Raw genomic sequence first — 23007 nt, forward strand, 5'->3', positions numbered from 1 at the left:
GAATACTTAAATAGTAGTCCATAACCTGTAAAAATTTGTATGACAATATAAATATAAAGTAGGAAACTGTAAAATAGAATGCTTTCTTCTAACACGGAAAATAGTTTGCTTTATTATTTACTCATGCATTCAACGCAAAAAATTTTGCAAAGTTTTTATTGAATAAATTATTACTATTATAACACTTCGTTCAACTACTCGTTCTTAATTTCACTTTTGTTATAATCTAGCCTAATTATATATATCATTATTGTCCACTGTCAGACGGTTAGTAGGTAAACAATGGAAATGCAATTCTACCGTTCCCTTCCAATTAGTTGAGGAGACTTTCGTTAGAATGCATTCAATGCTAAGTGAAAGAAAATTGGTAAATGGTTAAACATAAAATGCACTTACCGAATTTATTCAACTAATGAGATGTCTCTCTGTCTGCACATGTGACCTCATCTACATCTCCTTACGCTGTACTTCTGGACCCCACGTTCATTTCAAGCTGATTTTTCCAACAAATAATTGGCAACGGATTTTTAGTAAACAATGTAGATTTTCTTCGTAAGTTAGTGTTTTGAATGCGAGAATTTTATTCATAATCAAATTTATCTGGAAGAATTTAAGCCATCTGATGAGTTTATTACGTAAGTTGAAAACTAAAAGAGATGTTGATGAAGCTATTAGAAAAACAAAAGATCGTGTATTAGTTTTAAGATTTGGAAAAGATGAAGAAATTGGTTGTATGCAGACTGATGATATTGTAAGTCATCATAATTGCATTTTATTTGTTAGTTGTTTAACTTACTTTCTTTAGTGAAACTTAAAGGAAAAGATTCTTTTACCGATTATTGCTATTCATGAAGAAAGGAAATTTTGCGCCTGCAGTTTACATTTCTCACTATAAGCAAACTATAATTGTATCTTGTAGTAAAATTTCATTGAAACGAGAGTGTATAAATAATTTTGTTGATTGCTTTCCGAATCAGTTGAATTTTAACGGGGAACTGCTAAAACATTAATGAAATCGCATGACAAGAAAGTGTATAGGAATCCTGTTCCAGATTATTCCCAAATCTGTTTGTAATTATTAAATATAATTCAATTAAGAAAGACCTCGATGTTGAAAAATTTCAGACTATTCTAAACTATTTTATAAATGTGAGGGAGGAGACCAAGTTGTGTTTACCCACGACAGTGTTAATCATCCACTGTAGATAGTTGCTTTCCGTTTCTGACACTTGTGTATCTCATGAAATAAGATCTTTCTAATAATAAAGTTCATTATATTAGAGTGGAAAAAACATGAACAATTTAAAGAATTATTTACATATCCTATTATTTTTATCTGTATAGTATTTTAATTAATATTCATAAATACTGTAAAAATCAGGAATTCTTTTTTGACGCCAAGATCGGCGGCAGGAAGGTATAATTTCAAGATGGCCGCTACACAAAACCAAAATAAGAAGTCAAAGAATTCCACAAACTCGGTGTCCGATCTATTTTCACTGCACTATAAACACTTTGATCTATTTTCACTCAAAAAAAAAAAAAAAAAAGCATCAGAGACTTTCAGGAAGCTAAAACAAAGTTAAAACTATCATGGTAACTAGAAATGGGCTTTCATTGCCAAAACTGAACAAAATGTGTCGCTAATCGAAGGGGCACCCAATTCTACGCTAGAGGCATAAATACAATAAAGAAATATCAGCATTTTGTTATAATTAAGGCCCACACTTTGTAAACAAGAGTAAGATTATCGATAAATCATTCATGAAAACCATCATCAAACTGGTAGCAGTCCTAACCACTGTCATTTATAATATGCTGTGAAAGAAATTACAATAATTTATGGAGCAAGTGACATGTTATCTTAATTTCTTTTTTCATATAAATATTAATGATTCATGGTTACTGAAATTTGTCTCATCATGAGAAGACCTCTGAATAGTCCATGTATTTTGATTTAAATATTGATTTTTGGACACTTTTTTGTTTTGCCAGCGCAAGCGATAAAGTCGCCAGTAATAGTACAACCGATGCCAAACGAAATATCCTCGCTGGTAACTTTTTACTTATTTGGTTAACTTTTACATTTTCAAAACAAGTCACAACCATTTTTTATCAGATTGCTTGTTTCTTTCAATACTGGCATACAATTATATAGAATTTTCACCAGATAGTTCAATTTTATGCCTTAAGGCCATTCGCGGTAATTAAGTCAATTAGTATGCAATCACACCGCTCACCCGAAGGCGAAACTATAGAAGAGGCAAAATCAAGGGTTAAATTCATCAATTCTAATGAGAATGCACTAGCGAAGTAAAGCACGGTGGTTTTACATAATTTCTGAGGAAGCTATTCGTACGAATTGAAATAATTCTGGCATTTAAACTTTTATTTCAAATTAAGATTTAACTTGAAATTAATGTAGATAATTACTGAGAGAATTAGATTTTTGTAGCGTAGTTTACGTGAGATGAGATCACATGGGGTCACGTAATTTGAACCGGCGAATCAAGATGTTGTACGATAAAAGGATTGTAAATTCTTAAATTAATGTCTTTTTACAAATTTATTGTCTTTTTATTTATAGGCTTTTTTACAAAATTTTAAGCGACATTAAAATGTTTATACCTTCAAAATAAAAAATTCTTAGAACTAACATTTGTCAACAATTTTATGTGTATACTGTGTGTTTTCACCAATAAAGTCTGCTTGGCGAGATTTGCAGCGGCGAAATGGAAAAGTACCGATTTTTGTTTTGCCAAGGACTGAGGAAGGTGTATCTTTCTTCTGAGACAGGGACAGTTTACCTCGCATTCGAATATCTAACATTGGCCATAAATAAAACAGCATTTCAGTGAAAACATTTGAAGAGGCAATATGAAAAGCATGTTATTTGACAACTGGTTCAGTGGTTTCAGAATACCTTATCTAACAATGCAGTGATTTAATTACTGTTGAACAGAACTGACATTGCTTAAGTAATGGGAGAAGCAACTCAACCTTTGCAATAATCTGTACAAGTATCAGCCTTTGCAACAATTTGTACAAGTCTTGATTGGAATTGTTTTAAGAGAGAGTTATATTTTTTTATGGTGAAAGTGCAGAAACACCCACTGCTTGGCTCAGTTTTAAGAATTGCACATACGCGGTATCCATGTACACGTCGACCTATTTTCACTTTAAAATAATATCCCAGAATTGCACAAAAAGGGCATTGTGCACACTCTTGACTTTATCCATGTACACATCGACCTATTTTCTTTTAAAAAGTCAAAGAAAATTGTCAAAAATCCAATTCTTCTTACTCTTATAAAAAGCACCAAACAATTTGACACCAAACAAATGTGAGCGATTCTGCACATTAGCCTTTTTTATATCTTATCTGATAACCAAATAAGTGAATAGATGGCTTTAGAAGACTTGTGGATATAAACAATCTATTTATACAAGGAGCAGGATTTTCCCACATTACTGTATATTTTTTGTTTTATGCTGAGAAACAGATTGATTTATTCTGCTCAGGTTTTGACCAGAGGGGCAACCTTATTCATGTCAAAAGTCACTGTGCCATCTAAATCTATTTCATTTTAATGTCTTAAGTCTAAAAATCAATATTGTATTGAAACACTGACATTTAATCCACAATTATGAAGCTACAAACTTATGCATTCCTCATAGATTTGACGTTTATGTTTGTAATCAGTTTGTATTGCAAGTTCACTTTGACATTTAGAAGGATAAAATCCTTATTCAAAGGAGAGGTGGAACTATACAATATGTACCACAAAATACCTTGGCAACCTCTACAGAAAAGGCTGCAACTGGTGTTAAAGATTCCAAAGCAAGACTAACAAAGCAAATGCTGCAGGAACCCACAAGTGTAAACTTTTCATAATTGGAAAAAATATATGACCTCGACCATTTAAAGGAGTAAAAATTTTCCTTGTTATATCGTGCAAATAAAAGAGTTTGGAATACGGTTTGTTTACCGGATGATGTAAAAATGGTCTTGATTGTAGACAAGAGCACAGCTAATACTTCACTTAAAATTTTAGTGCAAGATGTCTCTATGTTATTATTTCCTCCAAATTCTAAGCCCATCATTCAGCCTATGGATATCGGAATAGTGTGCACGCTGAAATGCAAATATAAAGTATCATTTTTAACGTTCATGTTAAATTTCCTGAATAATGGCAAGACTATTCAAGAATTTTGAAATATTCTAGCATACAGTCTGCTGTGTAGAGTATCAAGAGATTGTGGGTGTGTCTCCAGATACTTTAAAAATACTTGGCATAATTTATGACCAGTTACCATGTTTCACGATGAAGATGATAGCACAAATTTGAAGGCTTTCGGATATCGCAAACCAAGGTGAAATTTTCCAATTAATGCATGCTATAAAGAAATGTGGAGAAGCGGTAATAAATGAAGATAATATAATAGAAGTTTTCATTGCAGTTTCAATGCCTCAGTCATCAATCAATTAACAGATGGCGAAATCTGCAGTATGGTTCTAGATCCAGAAAATACTGCTACCGATAGCGAAGGAAAAGAAAAATTCAATTAACAAATTAGTCGGAATTCTCGACACAGCAATCACAAGACTTAAGCATTGGAACTTTGTAACTGAACAAGAACTTATATCTGTCTGTAGAATCAAACGGACAGACAGTATTAGCACAAAAAAAAAAAAAAAAAAAAGCAACTTAAACAACTTATGTTGAAAGTAATGTTTAATAAAGTAAACAAATAAACATTAAGGTTTTTTTTTTTTTTTTTTTTTTTTTTGTGTGTGTGTGTGTGTGTGTGTGTGTGTGTAAATTTTGATACTCTTTAGATTACAAATGCTTCATTATTTCATAAATCATGATTTCATATTTTTAATTTTATAATTTCTACATGTCATCTTACTAGATTTAAACTGATAATTTAATATCCAGAAAAATCCCAAATCCGGGATCGAAGTTCTGACACCTCCAGATCTCGGACTTTTTACTGTATTAGTCTTCAATCTATTTTTTATACAAAATTTGGTAATGAACAAGGTGCATGATTTGAGGTTTGTCTTTTTGTATCCATGTTTAATTTACTATATGTACAGTTTCATTTACGATCATTTCTGAAGCAGATGCATATTGCGGTTGATCTTTAGATTATGGTAACTTGGCGAAAATTTGGCGACCAACTCTCCTACAGCAACCCTCTATTTTTTTTCCCCGCCGCCATTTTGTCTTCACGAAGTAAAGACATGTTTCTTTTCTTTTTATCTACTGAACACTTCTTCCAACAATCTACTAGCCGAATTACACTTATGCTAGAAATTTTATCTAACAAAACTGCTTAATCATGACAAATATTCACTGCAAAATTGGGAAAAAGTGCACAATACCATACTCCTTACGTGTTTTTCAAAATAACACATACACATAAACCATGTAAACGTCGACTTATTTTTACTTAAAAAAAATCCCAGAATTGCACAAAAATGGCATTGCGCACACTCTTCACCATATCCATGTACACTCCTTTTTTCTCATAAATTGGAAAAATTTCACGAAACCCATTAAAAAGAACGTATATGAAATTACCTAATAACGAAAAAGTATATACCCTTTCCAAATATGAACATTTCCACGTATAAAATAAATAAAATATCCAAAAACTTTTACCTCTAAATTATCTATTGTATTATAAACGTTACCAACGAATTCATACCGCAAACATTACAAATGCTTAGTGTCAAATATTTAAATTATTTCCATGCACGTTTACTTCAACTAAAACGTATACCAAATTCCTACAAACATAAAATTCACAAAATAACTATCATTTAATTGAAATATAATTAAATTCAAAAACACTACTTAAAATATAAATAAGCACATACATTAAATTAATAAAAATTAGCTTACAATCCTAATTACTTTAAACTAAATCATTGCTAATAACAATTTTTCCAATAATACCAAATTACTTTACTTCCACCTTACATTTAGAACAATGCATAAAAATAATATCCTCAAATAATTAAAAATACTAACTTACCTAATCTTCTTCAGAATCTTGATTACGTGTCCGATAAACTTTTCTTATTTCCTCCGCTAAATAAAAAGCAAGCGTATGTGCGCCTGTTTCAGGATCTTTAAAATCATACTTATAGTTCACAGCAAGATACCAGGTAAAATAAATAACTCAATAAAACATCTTTACTTCTATCTCGCACAACCTTAAAGAAACAGTTATTACTACCCCTTTCAATCCCACTAAATACCCATTTCGAATTCAGTTTAGTTAGGGCCATGGGATCCAAAAATTAACGAACACTGTTTCACACAACACAGAATAAAGCCAAATACAAAATTTCCAGATTTTTTCCTGATTTCCCCCCCTTTTCCGATTAAAGAACCATAATTCGTCCATTAATATCACATGACATATCCCATGATCTCTCATTTCCCTCACACAAAATAATGCGTAATCGGAACTGAGTACTGCTCACATTATTACCAAAGTCCCAGGTAGTAACCTTTATCGCCTCCAAAATGTCACCAAACTACCAGTTACCATATTCTAAAGATCAGCCCATATTGCTAGACAGATTAAATAAATTGGTACATCAGTTTGTCAGCTGAATTGCTCTTTTTTGTGCATTATTCTGTTATTTATAGTGAAATGTGGATTTTTTTAGTTTCAAAGAAATAAAAAAGATGATTTAAAATTTTGAATATTTTTGGAAGCTTTATGGCAGACTGTTCTGGCTAATTCTAATATAATTGATTTTGACACAAAAGAGCATATTAAAAAAAATCTAGTTTGCCCCCTTGATTATAAGGTTATTGTTATAAAAATATATTTAAAAGAAACTGCTACAAAATTTTATGAAAGAAATTTTTACTATTACAATTTCAAAAATATTGAAACTAGAAGAGAGAGAGATACAAATGAACATGATGAACTGTTGATTTAAGGTTTAAAAAAAAAAAATGTAACACCAAATTTAGTTAGAGCAGAAATGGCGTACTTTCATTGCTCTGAATAAAAATTAATGGCAAACTTTTATTTTCACGAAATCTAGCACATTGAAGCCTATTACTGAGTTAACTGAAGACATGGAATAAAGATAAAATAGGAAACATCATTAAATCTCATTAAACAAAACAGTAAAATAATGCCTAAGTATGTAAACCCATGTGTTCTCAAGCCCATGTATGGTACATGCATATGTGAGTTTGCTGTTGTCCCGTGTGTACAAAAATATGACAAAAACATGACATATATATTTAATGTTGAAACCAGAAATTCAGGTAATTCAGATATGTTGGATATTCTTAATGTAAAATGTATCACTTAATAAGCACAATTTACATGCCCATTCTTGATCACATTTGGTCTGTTTTACATCTTAAACAATTTTAATGAAAGAAAGTCAAGAAGCAGCAAGCAAGAGAAGATTGCACATATTCTAATTAGAAGTTTAGGTTAAAATTGATGCTCTTTGGATTCAACCTCATTTTGTTTGGTTATTAAGAGGTTTTAGTGTGTAAATTTTAACATTATTGTTCGTTGTAAATTTATGCTATCAACCTTGTATAAAAACCATGTGGCAAGGATTAATTTTGAAATGATGTAGTTTAAAAAGATTTATTATGAGCACATTACTATTTTTAGATTTAAAAAATTAAATAAATAAAATTAATAAACTTAAGTTAATATGTTTAAAAAATTAATTTATTTTGTTTATATTATCAGAATTATTTATCTTTTACTTTTTCTGTTTGTGAAATTGTTAACATTCTAGTAAAATATTAAATATTTATATCTCTCTTTCTGAACAAATTTTAATGAAAATGTATTTTCTTCTATAGATGTCACGCACAGAATGCTTGTTAAGTGAAATGGCTGAAATATTTACAGTAAACCTTGAAAATGTTCCAGTTTATAAGGATTATTTTGATGTAACTCATATTCCTGCAACTGTATTTTTCTTTAATGCACAACATATCAAAGTGGATTCTGGGTATGTAGCAGATCTTTATTTTATTGAAATATGTATTATAGTTTTACTCTGGATATCACCACCGTTTTTGGAATATATCATATATAAAAAATTGCTAATTTTTATGGTTAGGATCTGTTTACAAAAATATATTCAGTGCTCATAAAGACCACTTATTATAACAATCACTACTTGATCATTCTATTACAGTGTCTAGTATGAAAATTCTCAAGCTAATGCAAGTACATTAAATGGACCTCTTTTTTTTTTTTTTTAAATTTCTCTCATCATCTCCTTTTTCTTTAGAATCAGCAAAATGAATACTAACCGTATAACAGTTAGCCTTCTGCAAAACATCATCGTTTGGGATAGTCATTGTTTGGGAAGTGAGAAAGAATATAATATATTAGTATCTCTTATGTGACTAGAATCTTGTGAAAATATGCTTTTGCTTCCCTTGAGAAATATTGCTTTTACCAGTATATAATACATTATACTAACAGTAACAGTATAATGGGATACCAGTTCATGAATGAGAAATAAAACAATGTTAGAATGCTATTTGTATATTGACTTTCCTGGTTTCCTGATACACCACCCAATTTCCCAGTTTTTAATTTTTAGTTTTCTAAGAAAACTGCCAAGAAAAAAATTTCTCAGAAGTAAATTAAATTTATTAAATTAATTAAACTTAAATTGTGCAAGTTTATTCTCAACCATAGTGACTTCAAGTATAATTTTACTTAAAAATTTTATTTCATCTAAATTGTTTTAATCTACTCTAGACATTTGTAGAACATTTTATGAAGATTCAACCATCGTTTGCGGTTAATATTAAATTGAATTTCATTTACATTCAAGACTATGTGAATTATTTATTTATTTTATTTTCACCATGTTTAAAATCACTTTGATTAAAAGCTTTGCTTCTCTGCTGAAGATTTTTCAGTATGAAAGTATTAGAAAATTAGTAAATAAAATTAACAAAGAACATAAAATGAAAAATGTCTAATTAATTGTTAATATATTTTCCATTGGAAATTTAGGTACTATTCGGTTTCGAGGGCCATAAAAAAGTTGCAGCGAAAATGCACGCGCAAAGGCGCCAAATCTAGCAAACGCACCCATTTAACAGCGCGCCAAATCTAGCGTACGCGCTGATTTCAGATTGCGTAAGTTTATATAGTTCTGTATTTCTTAAAATGCCATTGAAATACTAGTTTAATTTTTAAATCCTTTTTTGATTTTAAATACTTTTTTGATATCCTATGGATTTAACAATTTGGGAATTGCCCATGATGAAAAGTCGGCAATAGAATTTTGGGTAAAGTGCAGAGTCACCCACTGCTTGACACGTTTTTAAGAATTGCACATACTCGGTATCCATGTGCACATCGACCTATTTTCACTTAAAAAAAATCCTAGAATGATGCTAAAGCAAAGTTTAAAGTTTGAAAAAAATTAAACATTCAGCAGTAGTAGCAATAAAAGCTCCCTGAGATATGTTGTGCAGACATTGAAGACAATAAAAAATTTTGAACTTAACCAATTTATTAACAATATAATAAATAATAAAACACACAAACACAGAAAATAAATTTCAATCAATATCAGAGTCTTAGGAAAAATATAATATAACCATCATTCATCAAATAATATTTTTACCTGGTCTCCAAAACACTGGCATTCAATACAAATAAAATGTCCTAAACAGTAATTAAGCGGCCTAAAAATGAAGCTGGCTACACATTCAATAAGTCCATAATCAATGGTCAAGAAAAACACCTGAAATTTAAATCAAGTTCTTGAAAACACTTAAAACCGGCCTAACTCCGTTTGCACGAGGAATCGCCGCTCACGTGTTTTAAATGCCGCCTTCATTGAAGAACATGGATGCCGCCCACAGCAGTCACTCATATGGTAGCCTCTGGAACCAAGGAACTTTATTCTGGAACAATCATCTTATGAATATGAACCAAGGAACTCATTCCGAAACAATCATCCCGCGGACAGGCACCAAGGAACTTTATTCAGGAACAGCCATCCCGCAAACAGGAACCAAGGAACTTTAATCACCGGACTGCATGCATCCTTCTGAAGGGGCTGGAAACCGCTCACTCAAGTGCCAGGAAAGCAGGAACTAGAAGGGTTGAGCCAGAGCGACGCGAGATACTTATAGCAGAAGTAGGCATGACGTCATCTCACGGCAACCAATCAGCTATCGACACGAATCGGCTTTCCAGATGACGTAACATCACGTTTCGTTTTTACATCTAAATTAGGTTGAAACAGTCCGTTCTCAATGCAAACAGTGGCAGCAAGAAAAAGAAGTAGAAGTAACTACTATATTACATTAAAAATAAGAACTAAACTAAATAAACATTTCAAGAAGGAAAGATGATGCAGTAAAAGGTTTACAATAAGTTATATTTTCCAACATAGAATTACACAAAAATGGCACTGCGAACACCCTTGACTTTATCTATGTACACATCGACCTATTTTCACTTAAAAAGTAAAAGAAAATTGACAAAAATCCACTTGTTTTTACCCTTGTAAAAGCGGCAAACAAATAAGTGAGCGATTCTGCACTTTACTGAGAATATTTTCAAAGAAAAGGAATCATTCGTTATAGAAAATTACGTTTGAACATCCAACGAGATGAAATTATGCTTTAGTGATAAGTCGGTAGTGAAATAGCGAAGCAGGCATCCATTCAGTTATGTTTAGCAATTTTTATATAAATTGTAATAATGATCTGAAATAGTTACTTACTTTTATGCTTCCATTCAGTCATGTTTAGCGTTTTTCATATAAATTATAATAATAAAAAAGTATTCTATGAAATTAACCTTTTATCTAATTTAAAACATTAATCTTAAATAGTTATTTACTATTATACTTCCTTTCTTGCCGCAATTAATAGGGTTGCCGCAATTATTTTTGGCAGCATTGGCATCAACAATAGTTTGGCGATTTTTTACGGCCCTCGAAACCGAATAGTACCGAAATTTATTAAAATTAGTTCAGTAATATGAATCATGCAATATAAATATTATTCAAGTTCATCTGATAGTCTGGTCACTGGGTTGTTGTGTAATGCAAAAAGTTCCAGTTTTGCATATTTCAAGGTTGGCAGCTATATGTTTGTGGCAGAAAAAAGAATATCTGAGAAAAGATTTCCTGCTAGGCAGAGGCAATGGAAATATCCTTCCATATATATCTTATTGATGCTTTTCGAGGACTTTTTTGAGTAATATCATTTTAACAGAATTACGATAAATATTATGATTTTTAATATAGGAAACAAGTGATACCATCAGTTGAATGATTTTATAAATATTTGAACTAAAAATAACAGTCTTGAATTATATTTTCTTTTGCTGCAAGCTACACATGATTATTGTGTTCTGCATTCTTGGACACCTTGAATAAATTTGAAAGTACAATACAAAGTCCGAAATACAAATACAAAGTCTTGATACAATACAAAGTCCGAAATCCGGACGTCCATTATCCTGAATGATCCAAAATCTGAACCTGAAAACCACCACCAACTTTTTTCTTGTAGGCTTTACGCATGCACATTTCATTCCCCCCTCCGCACATAAGAAAACATCTGGAGAGACCGGTTTCTTAATTTCACTTCGACACTAAATAAAATACCTTGTTATTGAAGAAACAATCATTTTAGCATAAATTTGTACAATCAAGAATTTGTCTCCTTTGCTGCATATCTACTTTTGGCATACATCTCAAACTGAAACATTCCGCATAGATACATTGTTGATCTGATGCCAACCTGGCGAATCATTTTTTATTATACTTTCCTTTCATCACCGCATGTTTATCAAAACATGACAACTTGCGTAGTGACTCATGTAGCAATGCCTAAACAATTTTTCTTATGTTAATAATTGAATAATAAAGGAGCATGGTAACCTTTTATGTAGACATTATGCTTGGCGATGATTACAGATTTAAGTTAAATGCGCTAAAATGTGTTGACGAGGAAAAATTTACCAAAAACTTCTTTCTATATGCTAAAAATAGATTTTGTTGATAATACTCATAGACCCAAAGATTACATTTAGGGCTATTTGAATTAAGGTTAACTGATTTGTTATTCACATAAACCCAGAACCAGAGCTTGTATGGCCGCACGATTCGCAGAATTTAGGACCCACAGAGACTGCATCAGGTGGTAAGATATCTAGCTCCGGCCCTCAATAAGGCTTAAGTATATGTGGAAATTTATTTATTCAGAACTCTGATAAGCCTTAGGCATGTGCAAGAAATAGATATAAGTATAATAAATACGAGGGTTGGAACTGTAATAGTGGCAACACAGCTGGAAAAACGCTACGCAACAAAACCAAAGAATATCGCGTATACCACACGTGAACTACATACCTACCTTACCTCTCAGCAAAAAGACTCGTCCTGCCTACGTCACGCGCATGCGGAGTGACGCGAAGAACGGATCTTTGTATTAGCTCGCGGTCTAAAGTAAGTGTTGTCATGATGTTTTCAAAACAAGAACATTGATGTTGGATAAAAATTGAATGTGCCACAGGTGGTACAGCACGACAGTGTCATCAAGGGCTTCAAGAGGCTTGCGGGGAATCTGCATTGTCTTACAGAACCGTAGCAAGATGGGTGAAAGCATTCAATGAAGGACGGCAAAACATGGCAGACATGCTGTGGCCAGGTCGTCCGAGTGTCAGCGATGCAGATGTGCAAGCTGTTGCCGCACTAATGGACAGTGATCGTCGCCAAACGATTCGTCACCTGGCCGGACAAACAGGATTAGCGCATATGACTGTGCTGCACATTCTGAAGGAACGCCTGTCCATGAGAAAAATAGCTTTATGATGGGTTCCACATCAATTGACAGAAATGAAGAAATGGCTATGATACGATGCTGCCCAGGTGCTCACACCTGGAGCGCTATGAGAGCGAAGGAGATGCTTTTTTACGCCATATCATTATGCTGGATGAGACTTGGGCCCGATTGTACCAGCCAGAACTGAAATGCCAATCAAACGAATGGCGTCATCACGGGTCACCACGACATTCGAAATTTCGTCAGAACCCCAGCAATGTGAAAGTTATGGTGATTCACGTGTACGACTGTGATGGTGTCATCCTAACGCATACCGTTCCCCCACAGCAGATCATCACTGCTCAGTATAACTGCTCATTTTTGGAGCACAATCTCCGACCAGCTTTGAGAAAAAAATGGCGACACTTTCTGCAGAACGCTCCTCTCATTTTGCATGGCAATGCTCGGCTGCATGCAGGGCAAGCTGTGACTAATTTGTTCAAGCGATGGGGCTGGGAAGTGCTTTACCATCCACCATACTCCCCAGATCTAAGCCCTTGTGACTATGACTTAATTCCTAAGATGAAGGAACCACTTCGTGGCACTCGCTTCCAAACTATTCCTGAGATTCTTGCGGCAGTAGACCGGTCCATTCAAACTATCAACAAAACAAGCGCAGCTACAGGTATTCTGCGACTTCCACATCGTTGGAAACAGGTTGTACACAATGCTGGCGACTATATTGAAGGACTGTAAAACATGGTGACATGAATCACTTTTGTATTCCTTGTAAATAAATAATTGCCACTATTAAAGTTCCAACCCTTGTAACTAAACTAATACAGTTCAGGCTTAATTGTCTCAGTGCGTCTTTGAAGCAAGATAAAATTTAACAGAACAACTTGCTGATAGTTGCCATGCTCATGATGTATAACCAAATATGTATAGTGAAGGATAGCTAAATTTGATGGTGATAGCCATTAATTTTAAAGGTTTTTCGTATATTGCAAAAGAAAGGGGAAATTTTCCAATTAACGGATTTTGTGAAGAAATGTGGAGAAGCGGTAATAAATGAAGTGATATAAAAAAAGTTTTTCATTGTGATAACAATGCTTCTCATTCATCAATCAATTAATAAATGGAAAAATCTGTGGTATAGTTCTCTAGGTACAGAAAATACCGCTACCGATTGTGAAAAAAGTGACAGAGAATTTACTGAAAATAAAAAAAATTTCGATTGACAAGTTAGTCGAAATTCTCGACCCAGCAGATACAGGACTTCAACAACTGTAACTGCTATGTCTAGAGTAACTGAGCAAGAAATTTTGTCTGTCTACAGAATTAAACAGAAAATATTAATACAAAAATTAAGCAACTTAAACAACTTTCATTAAAAGAAATGTTTAATAAGATAAGCAAATAACTATTAAGCTTTTTTTTTTTTTTTTTTTGTAAATTTTGATACTCTTTAGATCATAAATACTTCATTATTTCATAAATTATGGTTTCATATTTTTAATTTTATAATTTCTACATGCCATCTTACTAGATTTATGATTTAATATCCAGAAAAATCCCAAATCCAGAATCGCTGAAGTCCCGACGAGTCCGGACTAAGAAATGTTCAGAGAAATATAAGAAAATCATAGACGTTGCTAGTGAGTTTGAATGAAGATGTACCATTTAAAATTAGTGTACATTTATTTAAGATACTGATATACTGAAATTTCTATAATCTGCTGTCTATGAAAATAATACTGAAGCAGGATATTTCAAGCTAGTTTTCATTTTAAATTTGCAGTAGAACAGCATAACTATTTTAATATCCGTAAATAGAAAAATGAAATAAGGGAAAATAACTTTATTTAATTTTATATAATTCAAATTAATGGACAGTCATTTTTTTAAATAAAAATTGTTTTAAAATTTCATGTGCAGTATATGCCTTTAGAAATTAGTATATTATATGCAGCTTTAGACACTTGTGTCTGCTGATATGCTGCCACTAGCTTTTCAAACATATATATAAAAACCTTTTCATTTATTGTTGTTCTACACTAAAAGTCATTATTATAAGAACTATTTAAATTTTAATATAATTAAAATATTTTTGATTTCTTTATTTGCTAATTGTCGTATAGATGTTACTTAACCCGAGACAGATTTATGAGGTAGTTTCAAGGAAACCAACATTCCAAGTGGCCACCAATAATTTTATATAATAATTACAGCACTTACATATTCCATTGACTGTAAAGCAGTCTGATTTAGTGTCACTTATGCATAAGCATGGTGTCATATATGCAGTTTCGTTTGATTTAATGGCAGTTGATTTTTTATAAGCCACCTTTTTTTATCCTTGCATTTTGGGAGAAATTAAGCAAGTTAATAAATGTCGTAAAAGAGAATTTCTAAATAATATTTTAGCTTAAAAAAAGAGATTACTGCTATAATTAAGTAAAAATTAATTTTATTTTCTGATAACTATTTTTATTCATTAAATTCTTTCAAAATATTCAGGTCCGTGTTCGCCTTCTCTATAAAATTTATTGTATGCTTTTTTTCTAATTTTTTGAAGTATAAATTTAGCGGGTATTTTAATTGCTGAAAATAAAGAAAAGAGCTTTGGTAAAATGAAAAATGTGATAATGGTATTAATACAGAATAGATGTGTTGTACTGTAAGACTGTGATGAACTTCTCATATTGTTTGGAGAATTTTTAGAAAATGCAATGAAAACAAGTAATCTGAATTTTTTACAGTATTATTATTATTGTCAAAAGTCATTAATCCGGACCTCAAAGCTAATTGCATCAACGCATAATGCTATAACACATGCGCATAGGCATTTACGCATGCACGTATACGTGTGCGCATGCGAATAATACTTTTACGCATGCACGTTTAATGTATAATGGATGGTATAAGCTAAGCTAAAATTATCTAATTATCTATTTCAGTTAATGTTGCAGATTGGGTTGTTAATTAATCTTCGAATTGGATCCTGCATATTATTTTTTTGCAGATTGTTAGAGCAATTTTATAAAAGTAAGCTTGAACTTTCAATTATGTCAAATAGAATTTCCTATGCTGGAGCTGCCAAAGGATCTGCAAAGCAAAAGCATCTTTCGATGTCCATTAAACAAAAAGTGGAACTGCTGCAAAAAATGGATAAGGGCATGAAGAAAGTGACAGAGAGACGATTTGCTTCTCTAACCATTCCGAAATCTGTTTATCAATTTCACGCTGCTCTGCGGAAGGGGGGGGACATCGCGACGCGCAATGAACTGGAAGTTGATCTGTCAGCACTATCCGTATCTTCAGGGCAGATGTTTTTATTTTATTCGGCTTATAATTCCTCACTAAATGTAGTGTTTCTTCTCGATGTACTCCGATATAATTTAAATCAATTTCCTCATCATTATAAATATCACGAATACACATAAAATAGTTTCCTGGTTGCAATTTTGTAATTTCGACTATGCGTAATGTACGAGGGCCATCCAGGAAGTAGATTACGTTTCCGTCTGTGTCCGCTAGGGGCGGGGCTAGCGCGGCCATCTTGGGGTCAGAGCGTTGCGCAGCTCAGTCTGCATCTAGCCGTGCTAGTGAGAGGTTCGTGCTGTGCTCCGTTCAGATACTGTGACGGTTTGAAATGTCTGCGTTAATTGAAAATCCCGCGAGGTGCGCTCAGTAATAAGGTTTCTGACTGCAAAAAACTGTAAACCGATAGAAATCTATCGGCAGCTTCGTGAAGTGTATGGGGACAACATTATCACTGAAGGTGGAGTGCGTCAGTGGGTCATAAGATTTCAAAATGGCCGAACCAATGTTCACGACGAAGATCGAAGTGGGAGACCCAGCATAGTGACCGCCGAACTTCTCGAAAAAGTCGATGCTAAAGTCCGTGAAAATCGAAATTTCACAATAACGGAACTTTCTTTGAGTTTTCCACAAATTTCGCGAAGTTTGTTGCACGAAATCATCAGCGAAAAGCAAGAAGAGGTAACGAAGTGGTTGAAGGCGCAGGCGGCCGAATTTTTCGACGAAGGAATTTCCAAGCTCGTACATCGCTACGATAAATGCCTTAATTTGTATGGTGACTATGTAGAAAAGTAGTATTTGAGTGTGGCTTTCATCTGTATATAATAAAATTTGTTTCCTATACTTTGTTTATTTTTTTATTCCAAAACGTAATCTACTTTCTGGATAGCCCTCGTATGCTTTACGCATGCGCGTGCTGAAAGAAAAGTTTAATAAAGTAAACAAATAAATATTAAGCTTTTTTTTTTTTTTATAAATTTTGATAGCCTTTAGATCATAATTGCTCTTTATTTCATATATTATGGTTTCATATTTTTAATTTTATAATTTCTCCATGCCATCTTACCAGATTTAAACTGATGATCTATAATCCAGAAAAACCGATAATCCGGAATCGCCGAAGTCCCGACGAGTCCGGATTAAAGACTTTTGACTGTACTTCGATTATTTAAATGGCACTAAGAACCCGTATGTGACTGTGATAAAGCAGCAACAGTATTCAAAATGCTTCTAATGTCAGGCAGACTCCGAGTGATTGTGGTTGTAATTGCTAGTTTGGGGTAGTTACAAAGTGCTCTGATTCGGGTTGTCGCTTTTCTACTGTTCATTAACAAGTGTGCTTATAGCATTGTTTAAGTAAAAGGAGGGCATAATAATACGGAAGTATTTTTTCTACTTCTGACCCCAATCTTGATATAGTTCTAGTTCCTTTATTTTCTCTTCTCTTATTTTTAAAATTTTTACTCTTCAAAATAGTATGGAAAATTGAAAAACTATTATATTTTTGTCATTTATATAGGCATCTATTCAAAGGAGTTTCTCTGTTTATAAAAATAGTGTCAATTAAAAAAGATGCCTCTAATATATCATATTAGATGCATCTTACATTATGTGTATTATAATATCATTTTGTAAAGTTCGTAAAGCTTGATTTCAGTATTCTCGATACTGAAATCATTAAAGAAGTTCGCAGCTTCTGCATGTCCTAGATGCATGCACATTGTTGATTTTTTTTTTGGGGGGGGGGAATTGCAATTAAATCTTAAATTTCAAAAATGAGGTAAAAATTATTTAGGAAAAAAATGGTTACATAAAGTAAAAGGAAATTTGTTTTTAAAAGGTTGTTGTTAAAAAGAAAATAAAATTAACAGATAATTCAGGTAATGATGCAGTGACTCGTAGGAGCATTGATTTTGAGCTTAGAAAAGTAGCTAAACAGAAGGAAATAAATATAAGTAAGCTAAAATATCTGGAACATTTTCAGATTTAAAAGGCATGGGTATTTTGTAGAATTGTGAATGGTCCATATCTTTGAATATATAATTGTTCAAATATCTTTTTAAAATCAATATAATAAATTATATGTACAATTGTCTGTTACTTTAAATTACAAAATTTCATTACTTTGAGATTTATTATCTGCATTTTCCTGAAAAGTTCTCGAATTGTAATATTTTGCTAAGCTAACACGTGAAAGGCAACAGCAGTTTGGGAAATGGTGCTGCACTAAGAATTAAAAGAGCATTGAATTAATAATACTAAAATGTAAGAAACATCCATAATAAAAACTTACCCTTTTCAAGAAATTCTTCTTCTCCTTTTTTCCCCACACTATTGTTCTCCCCATGTATGCAACAATCTGGTTTTGCTTAAAAATCATCATAGAACTTTGCACATAAACTTGACATCATGCATGCTATTATTCTCCCATGTGCTTAGCAGTCTGTTTTTGCTTAATAGGATACAAGAATTGTAAATTGTGGCATTTCTTTTGAAGAAATTGCAGCTCTTCCTTTACCATCAGCTGGCAATTGGCAGTCCCATTATCATTCGTTATGAAAAGAAAAAGTATACTTATTGCAAAAACAAACACTAAACAGAAAAATTAGTGTTAAATTTAAAAAAAATGGAAAGCCATGTTTTTTGGAATGTATATCGCTGCACACATACTTGGGTTGCCACATAAATACATTTTAGAAGTTCATGAGTTTTTATGTAAGTATTTTGGGAACATACCATTGCTTCTTGTATACTTTTTGCAAGGGTACAGATAATCAGAAAGAACCAAATTTTTAATAATGACCATGTAAATCTTGCAGATATGTGTGACTATTATAAGTGTAGAATATAAGATTGTACACTACTTTTAAATATTATAATTATACTTATAATATAATATATTATAAGTGTAATATAAAAAATTTTGTTTGTAATTTAATGTTAATTTTTCAAAACTTTTAGATAGGTGGTTTTTGTTCTCAAACTTGTTTATGGTGAATATCAGATTCTTTAATTAAGACACAATAACACGCGGAATAAATACTAATTCAGAAGTCAAACAACAAAAATCAGCATTATTTTTAATTTTGAAAATATAACGGTGATTTTTGTTGTTTGACTTCTGAATTAGTATTAGATTCTTATATAATATCTACTATGTTGGTTTATGTTAAATAAGAAATGCATACTACATTTTTCAATTTAATTAGTAAAATATTATTTTAAGAGATTTTGAATAGCATAGGTTAAGGAACGTAGATTATTGCTTAATATATTCAGTTCATAATGTAGTGTATTGCTTATTTTATTCAATTCAGATAAGCCTTCATTTTTGGTCTTTAAATGTCCTCAGAAGTCCTTAATTTGCATTTAAAGGAATATTTATGAAGGAATATTTAATAATTTCAGTTTTAAAGAAAGTACTTTTCATTTTTTAGAAAGTTTAGCAGAAATTAGGCGTAAAGAACAATGCACAGACAAATGGCTAAATTAAAATGTATTTCTAAATGGTGGTGGAAATAAAGCATCTTCTTTTCTTGAAATAGCAGAACCCCTTGACTGTTTTATCCCAACAAAAGGCCTTCCTTTCCAAAGATCAACCAGATTTCAAATCCTCTGCCATTCTGAAATATTCTTCTCTTTGTTTATTTCTCCATGTACAACCTTTAGGTGATAATGAAAGAACGAAATGTAATCCAAAGAAACTATCCAAACTGAAGGGGGAAAAAAAGTAAAATAAGGGAAAAATAAGATATAATCAAAGACAACTTTGCAAACCATTTCTTAATTTGGCAAAGGTATCATTTAGTAGATATGTAGCCATTAAATTTTATATTTCAACATTCTATTCAGATTACCAAAGACAAAAGAATCAAAAGTGTACTGTTCAGTAGTTGAATTCATTATAATAGATGCAATGAAGTGAGATTATAGCTGTTAAGAGGTGGGGATGGTAAAAATTTAATTTATAATTGTTTCTATACACATCTACTGTATTATAAATTACTTTAGTAGTTGAATTCATTATATTAAAGGCAATCAAGTGAGATTATAGCTGTGAAGAGGGAAGGATGGTAAAAATTTAATTTATAATTGTTTCGATACAGATCTAGTGTATTATAAATGTAGCATGTAATGTTTATAACAGGGAAATTTTACTCCATTCACCTGATGGTCATTTTAATAAAGCTCAAGTTTTTTTAATTCATATTTACATATTTTAATTTTTAAATGTATCTTATCTAGATCACCTGACAATACAAAATTTGTTGGGCCTTTTGAAACTAAGCAAGATTTCATTGATACTGTTGAGGTTGTGTATAGAGGAGCTATGAGAGGAAAATATATTGTGAAGCTACCAATTGACAGAAGAAGAGTTGCTCATTTTGATTTACTTTATAAAGACTATTGATGTATAATTTTGGTTATAAATGTATATAGTAATGTATATATATATATTTTCTTTATACGACCTTCATGATGGCTTTGTGAAAATGTTCACGTGTAATTGAATTGATAATATATTATGTATGAATGTTTCATGTTATTTTGTAATAACATGTTTCTTGTAAATTAAAGTTTCTTTATTAACTTTTGGAAGATTTTCTTATTCTGAAATACAAATTCATAAAAATACTCTAAAGTAACTGATGTTTTTATTACAATATATTTAAATACTACATGTAATAATTATTACAATTGTTGTCAAGTATTTTTTACATATTATAGCTAAATTTTAGTATATTACAAAAGTAGTTGTCATTTTAAAAAAAGGGGAGTACAATATTTATTATTTTCAGGAAATTTTTATAGAATTATGAGGTGTTGAAAATCACAGAATTTAATTTGATTGAAACTGATTTTCAAGAAAATTTTATTTCTGTTGTTGTTTTAAGACAATATATTGAACTGGTTTTCAAAATAGAATACTTCCCTTTTAAAATTTAATGTTTAATTGCTGACATTTAATTTTATGACTGAGCAAAAATAAGATCAAATTGATACCATTAATTCACATAAATAATTCAAAATAAACTATTTATATAATATATTGGCAGCATACAATAGAATATGTTGATTTAATTTTTTAAAACTACTTTTTTCATGTATTTTAAGTGGTAATTATTTACAGTTATATAAAATAAATACTATGATGCAAATTTAAAAAGAAAACAGTATAATAATAATAAACTGTATACTCTAGATTATGGAAAAGGACAACTTTAAATCATCAATTTTCAAATATTTTCAGTTAGCTGCTGTTTGTAAAAATAAGCCATTCGTAATGTACCCTGCTTTTTTAAAATTATTTTTTGGAGTTTTCTATGGAACCTTAATTAACTACTCAACTTTTTGAATTTTGTGGAAAAGAGAAAGAATGGGTAGAAAGATTTAAAATTTTATCAGAATACAAAATAGATAAATAATTAAAAATATAGGAATTTATGACTGAAAATGATTATTAATGCATTTAATAAATATTGTAATAATTCAGTCTAATGAAGGTTATCAATCATCAAGTTGAAAATAAAATGTAAATAGGAGAGGGAGTGAAAAAAACTAGAAGCTGTCTGGTTTTGTATATTACAATTAAGTTTTGGAGGTAAATAAATTTTTATTGTTGCAGGGTGAAACATGAGATCAAGAGATAGAAACTTAATATTGAGAAATATTTATTTATTCTTACTCTTCACCTGGCTATGTAAGCTGACAGATTATAAGTTTGGCAATCTTTCTATTTAATGACTTCGTGCTATGTATGTTGGCAGATACTCTCACAAGCAATGAAATGTTACATGTAAATAAGAAAGTTTTGTTCACACAATAATAAATATTAAAAAAAAAAAAAAAAAGTCTGGAACAATTTCAGAAGAATATGTGGTAAGAATGAATATGTGGTACGTAAGAATGAATATGGTTTCAGAAGAATATGTTGTCTGGTCATCTTCAGCCTGGCTTGGTATTGAAAAGATGTCTATTTTTATCCTACAGCAGATAGGGCATACATGTTGGATGATGTGTTCCAAGGCCTGAGTATGCGAGAGGGGCAGTTGATCTCTCACCTGTTGTATAAGGCAGATGTGGCCAACTTTTGTGTACCAAAAATCTACTTTGTTCTAAAAAATGCATAGCGATCGACCCATGCATTTTAAAGAGGGATATGAAGTACTTAATATGTTAAATTACTATTATATGTGTATTTTAAATTACAAAACAAACAGTTTACTGACTAAAATTTAGCATCCAGATAAATTTAAGCAACAAAAATTGTCGATTGACAATGTTAGCAAAAGTTAGAGAGAAAGATAGCAAAAGAATGTATATTTTATTACTTAATGACAATACTGAATTTGCATGTGTTTAACCAAGGAATCATAATTAGGAGTGTATTCTGACAAAGATATTATTAAAGAGTGTTCAGTATGTGTATCAGTCAACACAGAACGTTGTTTAGTCTTTGTTAACTTAAGTAGGAAAATGCCGATTCACAAAGGTAAGTGGATCTGGAACAAGAATAAGTATATTTACTACAGTCAAAAGTCGTTAATCCGGACTCGTCGGGACTTTGGCGATTCCGGATTATTGATTTTTCCGGATTATAGATCATCAGTTTAAATCTAAGATGGCATGCACAAATTCTAAAATTAAAAATATGAAACCGTAATTTATGAAATAAAGAACAATTATGATCTAAAGGATATCAAAATTTACAAAAAAAGAAGCTTAATATTTATTTGTTTACTTTATTAAACATTTCTTTCAATGTAAGTTGTTTCGTTTTATGTGATAATACTTTCTCTTTAATTCTATAAACAGACATGATTTCTTGTTCAGTTACAAGTCCCGTAATTGCTGTGCC

The 23007-nt window shown here is 31.4% G+C and overlaps 1 protein-coding gene across 1 annotated transcript; it reads left to right on the plus strand.

Annotated features, from left to right (window-relative positions):
* The first annotated feature begins 517 nt into the window (after positions 1 to 517).
* LOC118184722 (thioredoxin-like protein 4B) lies at positions 518 to 20742 on the plus strand. The gene is made up of 3 exons (XM_085827182.1): positions 518 to 751; positions 7869 to 8020; positions 20394 to 20742. Exons 1-3 carry the CDS (start codon positions 623 to 625, stop codon positions 20557 to 20559), a joined length of 447 nt encoding a protein of 148 aa, XP_085683308.1. The 5' UTR covers positions 518 to 622; the 3' UTR covers positions 20560 to 20742.
* Positions 20743 to 23007: the final 2265 nt, after the last annotated feature.

Source organism: Stegodyphus dumicola, chromosome 11 (assembly GCF_044657685.1).
Source record: "Stegodyphus dumicola isolate Sdum_Otavi_A_Nest chromosome 11, ASM4465768v1".
Taxonomy (NCBI): Eukaryota; Metazoa; Arthropoda; class Arachnida; order Araneae; family Eresidae; genus Stegodyphus; species Stegodyphus dumicola.